The following is a 7,657-nucleotide window of genomic DNA, read 5'->3' as shown; positions in this document are numbered from 1 at the left end:
ATTACACGAGGGCAGAATAATTTATAAAAAGACATTCAAGCTCCCTTAAATTTTGTGTTTTGGGTGTTCAGGGTAACACTTGAAGTTACCAGTTTTCCCCTTAAGCACCATTTGGCAAATGGATATTTTTATAATGTGCACCTTCTGCTATGAAGGTCCAGTGCATCATACTTCACTGAGCAGCATTAGTTGCACAATTACTGGGAAGACACATCAAGTACACTAGAATGCACCAGGGCCAAGTATTAGTATTACAGAGGTAAAAACAATGACTGCAGATGCTGGAAACCAGATTCTGTCCAGTGCATCATACTTCACTGAGCAGCATTAGTTGCACAATTACTGGGAAGACACATCAAGTACACTAGAATGCACCAGGACCAAGTATTAGTATTACAGAATCAGGCCTCGAGATAAGCAACTGCATTAGCACTTGAATGTAGCAATTAATGTCACATGTATTATGACTAACAATTATGCATAAATCTTTGGAAATAGCCCAGTGTATCAGGACTGAATTTTTTTTTTTAAAAACCAGCCTCACTTGATACCAAGTCCAATTTATGATCAGTCCTCAATTTGCAATTGTACCAGTGAAATTATTCAAATCATTTGAATCTTGTTCTCCTACTTGCTGCACCTAGCTTCAAACTTTAAAAACTACATACTAAACCAGCATCTGCTTCCTTTTAATAAGAGGGATAAATTTATACTAAACACTTTTCCATCTTACAGCAGCCACCCTGACACCTTCAGATACCCCTTGGCTGAGTCTTCAGCATTGTTACCTTGGTCATGTTAATTATCAATTTTACTTTTGCTTAAAGACGACATTATCAGAACATTAGTTTTAATCTGAACTGGACTTTAGGATTAAAAAGTAGTTTTGGTACTTAAGGAATAAAATGCTAGAGCAGTGGAATAATGCAAAAATTTATACAAAGTTTTATTTATACAAATACAGATTAAAAACACTATATTACAACATTAGATTTCACTTCCATTTAAGTATGAAAGTGATCAAGTTAATGCATTATGAACATTTCTATACAAGTTAGAGCGGATTCAAAACTGAGTGTCTTCAAGGGAAGCAGCCATAACAGAAAACCCGATCACGAACTTCATTATAACTGAAAAAGGAATAGTAGTAAATGTTAGTATTGCATTTTTTAAAAACACCAATTTGTTGAAGAGTGCAAGTGTTTGATTGTAGTGATGAAAACACCATTGTAAATCAGATGTTGCCAAATCAAAGCACTCCAACTACAACAGCACTGAACCATGGATACAGTGCATGCACTCTTGTTACTGGAGAAGTTGCTGCACGTTTATCCAAACTGCCAAGTAAAAGCCAGACAGAATTTACTAGTAGAGGTAGTAAAATAAATGGAAAAGGTTCAGCAGAATCACATGGTGTCTGGTGATCAATGATAAATTCTGAACAAAAAACACTGGAAATGAGTTCTAATTGCCTTTATTTCACTTAGTATTTTGACTCACTTTTGAAAATGTGGCATGTACCTGGAATAATGTTTTTTTTAAAAGAGGCAAACAAACATTAAATTAGTGAAGTATTAACAGGATTAAACCAATGGCTCAAAAACTAGAACAAGGATGAGCCACTTGTGGTAGACAGTGTTTAAGTTTTTTAAAGATTAGATTCCCTACGGTGCAGAAACAGGTCCTTCGGCCCATCAAGTCCACTACGACCCTCCTAAGAGTAATCCACCCAGACCCACTCACCTACTCCCTAATGCACCTAATCAGTATTGACAGTTTAGAATGTCCAATTCACCTGACCCGCACATGTTTGGACTGTGGAGGAAACCCACAGAGAATGTGCAAACTCCATGCAGACAGACAGACAGTCGCCTGACACCAGAATCCAACCCAGGTCCCCAATGCTGTGAGGCAACACTGCTAACCACTGAGCTGCCCTTTGATTTAATTAGATATAAATGTACAAAAATACTCTAGTTTGGAAGAAAAATGAGATGCAATTCAACAGTTCTCCCTAACAAGAGAATAGATAGAGCCTTTGATTCCATCTTCTGCCTTTTGTACTTGGCATGTTAAGAAGCATGAAAGATTTGTGGACTTCTAGAGTGATTGAAGGAATTTTATTAAAAAAAGGGAATTCTCAAGCTATAACATCAACATGTTTTCCAGCTGTTCTAGGGGAGGAGTGAGAGGTTTGCTTGCTGGTTGAAATTCAATATTAAAAACAAGCTTGTTCAGACATGCCCTGACACCTTTACAGCAGGTGGGCCTAAATCTGGACCTTACAGGCTAGAGGCTAGGATGCAAAGCCTTTTCATATTTCATGAAAGCAGCAAACAAGAACCTCCTTAGCAGAAATTTGCAGGGCAGTAATAACTGTCTTCATTTATATGAGGATGTTTCCACAGCATCAACATGAACAGAATATTCAAATGCAGGTGGATTAACTATATTAAACTGCAAAATTTTGGTTTCACATTATTGCATTAAAATTGAATCTAAACGCACAGGGGAAAAAAAAAAATCAGACTACTCACTCATTGAACGAGCAGAGTGAACAGCAAATCCTTGCACAATGATCACAAACTTTGCTGCAATGTTGGCATATTAAGTGGTCACACTGTGAGCATGGCTCCTTGAAATTTGCTGGCTTTAAACAGATAAAACAGTTCATGGTTGCTGGCTTGACTGATGCTATGGAATAAAAACAAAAGTGAGCTTGTTAAAAACCAAACTACAATAAACAACAATTGCAAGTAAAAGCGAAGACCAAAAATTTACTAAAATTCTTAACTTTGCTGCATCAAAGCATGGCTCCTTGAAATTTGCTGGCTTTAAACAGATAAAACAGTTCATGGTTGCTGGCTTGACTGATGCTATGGAATAAAAACAAAAAAGTGAGCTTGTTAAAAACCAAACTACAATAAACAACAATTGCAAGTAAAAGCAAAGACCAAAAATTTACTAAAATTCTTAACTTTGCTGCATCAAAACTTACTGACAGATCATGGAACTTGTTTTTAATGAAATCCAAAACCAGTAAACACGACTACAGTTGTCAGGGAAGTCGTGTCTCACTTAGTGAGAAGTTGGTAATTCAGCTGTGCTCGTCTGAGAAAACATCAGCAATTATTCTAATGTCATATTCCATCAAGTGGCTAGCTTTGTCATGAACAGAAACCAGAGTCAAACAGCCTCTTGGTGACACCCTGCAATTCCCCCCCAACCCAAAAAGAAAAATCACATTTATGCCAATATTTAAAATTTAAAGCCCTGCTGTACAAGAATAGCTTTTCTATTCACTTCAAAGAACAGCTCAATATGCACTGACATGTTAAAATGAAGTGTTATTATTGTCAACAATTGCTTATAGAACTTCAGTTTTAGTAATATCAATTATCACAAAAAAACAGAAAACAAAGCTAGTCAGTTTTAAGATTTGTAGCTCACGATGGGGTTCTGATGTAGGTTTGCTCGCTGAGCTAGGTGGTTTGTTTTCAGATGTTTCGTCACCATAGTAGGTAACATCTTCAGTGAGCCTCTGAATGAAAACAAACCTTCTACCTCAGCGAGCAAACCTACATCCAGAAAAAAGCTTCACAAGCATAGATAGAACACAAGCAATAACCCATTTCACACAACTGACCCATAACTTGTAATTGCTAAAGAGGAGTGATTTCATATCTCAAAGGATTCAAAACTTGCAAAAAAAAGGGGAACTGGCATAAATCTGAACACTTTAATAAAATCTTGTAGGCAGCTATTGTTAGGATCTCACTTGGATATCTATGAACATTGTTGCAGACTGCAGTGTTCAGATTAGAACTTTAAAATGCTCTAGTAATAGCCAGGAACCCATCAGAATGCAAACATCACAGCATAAAATAAATATGGATTAATTGGAGTAAGCTTACATTTATATGAAGACCGTGAACCCTTTATAAGTTGCCCATTGTGTCCTAGAAATGTTTGCCCATGGAGTAACTCTCGTCTTTCACATCCATTACAAACATCAGTTTTTTTAAAGCAGTTATCTTCAACAGGCTTGGTCATAGGAACCAGTGTACAATTCTCTTCTGAGCTGCCAGCCCACATACATCCCATAAAGGCTTGTGCACCGTTAAACAGCAAACATTTAGTTTTTTCTGCAAATAAAAACATTAAAAATAAAATTGGGAGTCAATTCAAAGTGATTAAAAATGTAAACAAATCTGCAAAATTACTAATCTTGCCAATAAAATTCTAAAAATGAATGCATATTAGGGCACATTATTCTTCTCCCTGTGCTAATTGTTCTGCATGTTACTCCCTCTCCATCTGTCTTTCAATATTAGTCAACCTGCAGACTGCACTTGAGACAAGTTATATCGCCACACTGGTGGGTGAGTTTAACTGCATTGGACAATTGATGGACACAAGTAAAAGTTTATGATGTACAAAAGGTGTAGTATTAGAAATACCAAGAGGAAATAGTTGCATGTTGGAAAGGAACAGACCAAGAAGAAGTGAGTATATGGAAGGAAGAGGAAAATTGAGAATGATTAATAAAAGTGGTGCATGATGTACATCAGGTGGATCCTTCAAACTAGAACCAAACCAAATACAAGTTCACAGGGAAGAGAAAAGGAAAGCAAAGAGATGAGAAAATAGCAGGAACTAAAGGACCCAAAACTTCTACCATGCAAGTAGGAGACAGGGTTGGGTCTACAGGTAGTTCTAACACTAATTCAGTTCCCATACAATCTTGTTTTATAAAAGAATTGTGAAATATCAGCACCATTTAAAACTAACAGGGCCAGAATCATGTCATGTAAGGAATTTAGTGTTCTACAAATATCGGTCTAAATTCAGTAATTGTGTTACAATCAATTCATGTTGTAAGAGCACATGCTATTGGAGAACCACCTGCATTCAGAACAAAGAACAATCTGTACTAATAAGCCCTAGACAAGGCTAGAATATGGAGAAAACGTTAAAAAAGAAATCAGTTCAAAGAAAAGGATAGGAAATAAAAATTGATTTGGAGACAGGAGGGGTAAGTTGCCGGCATGATGTTTCCAGTGCTAAGACAAATAAAGGTGAATATAGTAGAAAGGTATGCCATGACCTTGCAGATATAAAAGGGATATTTTAGAAGACTGCAAAGTAAAAGTGTGATGTGCTTGTTCAAGGAAGGATGCAAGGATATTTCTAGTAACTAGGAAAGTCAGTCTAGACATACTAGGGTGCAGGGAATCAGGCACCTAGAGGTTGAGTTGATCAAAGAGAAACTACATAGATTTGTCAAAGATAGAACCCATTGACTAATTTGATTGGCTTATGAATTAGAAGTTGAAGTGAATTTCAGCAAACTGGCCAACTTCTGTTCATGAATATAAGTCAGACTCAGCATGACAGATGGAGAAACACAAATTGAGCCAGGTGGGATGATGATTTTATAGGCATGGAGAAAACTAACAGGTTTTGATCAAGTAGACAAAAAAAGGACTGTTCCCCTTAAATTTGTGTCCCATAGGTTTTTCACTGCCTAAAGTTTTTGGTAACAATTCAAAGGGGTGCACATGAAGATTAAGAGTGACCTGGAGGTTGCACCATAGAGGTGGTTAAAACAGAAGATGAGTAATTTCAAAATAAAGTTGCATGGGTTCTTGACAGAAATAAACTTGCATGGCCATAGGGCTACAAGCAAGGAAATAGACCAAGAGGCTCGTATTAAATCAGCCCACTCACCTAGTATTCTGCACAGTCTAATCTGGCCAGCACCTTATAGAAGAAACTGCATGCAAAGCTAACATTCAGCCAGCAGTGTGTGTGCCCAAGTGCTCAACTTTTATTGCCTGATTTTTTTTTTAAAAAAGTAAAAAAGGTACTTCAGTTAAAGCAGTTCCATTTATAACTTGTGAAAAGACCTTTCATTTGAGCACTTTCACAATATTATAAAAATTGTTTGAGAATTGTCCAGAACTCAACAAGTGGAAAGCTTAGGAGGTAGCCATGATACAGTACCTTTCCATATCTAGAAAAGAAACTACATTGTAAGATTCTACAATAGTTAGAAGAGGCCAGTGAATTACATGGTTATTGATCACAAAAGGCCCAGAACTGGAGGTGCACTGGATCAAAATCCTGAAACTGCCTCCCTAGCAGCATGGTGGCTGTACTGACAGCACTGCAGCAGTGCTAAAAGGCAGCTCACCACCAAGGCCTACTGGGGACAGGCAATAACTGGTGGTCCAGCCAGCAACGCCCACATCTCATAACTGACTAAAAACAAATTTGCTGTTAGTGGAAGAAAAGCCTAGATTCAAACATATGTGATAAATCAGTGACAGAACTTATAGTAAGCTATCACTTAGATGAGGTTTTGGATTTCCACACAAGTCTCATCTATCACGTGAAGTTTAATAGTGAAAACTTGTGCTCAAATACTATTTTCAAAGCAAATTACAAGGCCTCGGTCTTGCAGTAAGAAGAAAATGCCAACCACTCAGTGCAAATCAGATAAGAACGCTTAGTAGCAATACAGTTAAAGACAAATTGGGAAGTTATCACTGTCCTGGAAACTGGTACAAAGCTATGTGACTCACTACTGAAAAACACGCCGAATGAAGCCACTGCACTCGTTGTACGCAGTCTCTGGGAAAACAAAAAACTTAAAACAGGCCAAGTTTTCATTCCTGCCAAACAGCCTCTTAAGCATCAGAAGTCAACTTTCGCGTGTGCAAAGTCACCCTTTCAGCTTGTTACCATTTTAGTTTTAGAGACTTAGCACAATTTCCTATCGTTTTGGAGGTTTCTTTCACTTTCTCCAGTGAAATTAAACGCTGTGCACGGCTCAAGGACTTTGCAATTTAGGTTACCACAGACTCGCTTTTGCCCTGTAGACAACTCCCAAGTCCACCAACCTTTCAACCAAACACCGAAAAGAGCCTTCCTCCCTCAAGCCAATTCTGATAAAAACAGAGACGCCGATCTAAAAAAAAAGGTGTTACAACCGCCCCCTGAAACGGAGATAAAAAGAGAAAATGCTGGATTTTTTTTCTCTCCTTTTGGTTTCAGATGCCAGTAATTTGCGTTTATCCTGAAACGGAGCTCAGTTTACTAACAGCCTCAGGTGCAGGTCAGTAAGAAAGGGGCCGCGCTGTCCAGAAGGCCAGTTACCGTCAATGCCGAGACACTTGCCCCGACCTTGCTCCGTGCAGGCAGGGCCTCCCTCCGGCTCTCGCGCTGTGCGGCCTCTAAATGCAGCCACTCACCGTACACCTCCCGCTTGTACTGCTCCCCGAACACCCCCTCATTCAGCTCTTTCTGGGTGACGTGGATCTTCCACTGCAGCGGTGCCGTGTCGCCGAACGGGCTGGCTCTCTTGGTCATACCGGCGGCACCGAACACCAGATCCCGTTCACCGAGAGAAAAAAACAAACCGAGAGGCGCCAAACCGCAACCTCTGACCCGCCGGGACACGCGCCTATCAGGAGGCCGGCGCCCGCTCACGTGGTAGGGAGTGGCCTAAGGATGAAGCTCCGCCCACAGGTCACGTGTTCCCTCTGTCCCAGCGCGTGCCTTTATCTGCAGGGTCAATGTGAATTGTTACTGTGGATGCTAAGGTCAGAGTTAAAAATCACACAACACCAGGTTATAGTCCAACAGGTTTAAT

At 39.1% G+C, this 7,657-nt stretch overlaps 1 protein-coding gene and 1 long non-coding RNA gene across 2 annotated transcripts; both read right to left on the bottom strand.

Annotated features, from left to right (window-relative positions):
• Positions 1–922: 922 nt before the first annotated feature.
• LOC122553567 lies at positions 923–2,802 on the bottom strand. The gene is made up of 2 exons (XR_006312762.1): positions 2,538–2,802; positions 923–1,130 (listed from the first exon to the last, which is right to left on the bottom strand). It is a non-coding gene; the product is annotated as an uncharacterized LOC122553567 (long non-coding RNA).
• Positions 2,803–2,811: 9 nt separating this feature from the next.
• Positions 2,812–7,507, bottom strand: siva1 (SIVA1, apoptosis-inducing factor; the record flags this gene model as incomplete). The annotated part of the gene is made up of 3 exons (XM_043698435.1): positions 7,257–7,507; positions 3,915–4,145; positions 2,812–2,876 (listed from the first exon to the last, which is right to left on the bottom strand). Coding segments are annotated over exons 1-3 (414 nt in total), but the record flags the coding sequence as incomplete, so codon positions are not given.
• Between the last annotated feature and the right edge of the window lie 150 nt (positions 7,508–7,657).

Source organism: Chiloscyllium plagiosum, chromosome 10 (genome assembly GCF_004010195.1).
Source record: "Chiloscyllium plagiosum isolate BGI_BamShark_2017 chromosome 10, ASM401019v2, whole genome shotgun sequence".
Classification (NCBI taxonomy): Eukaryota; Metazoa; Chordata; class Chondrichthyes; order Orectolobiformes; family Hemiscylliidae; genus Chiloscyllium; species Chiloscyllium plagiosum.
Note: the sequence above shows the minus strand (reverse complement) of the source record. Positions and strands in the feature narration are given on the sequence as shown.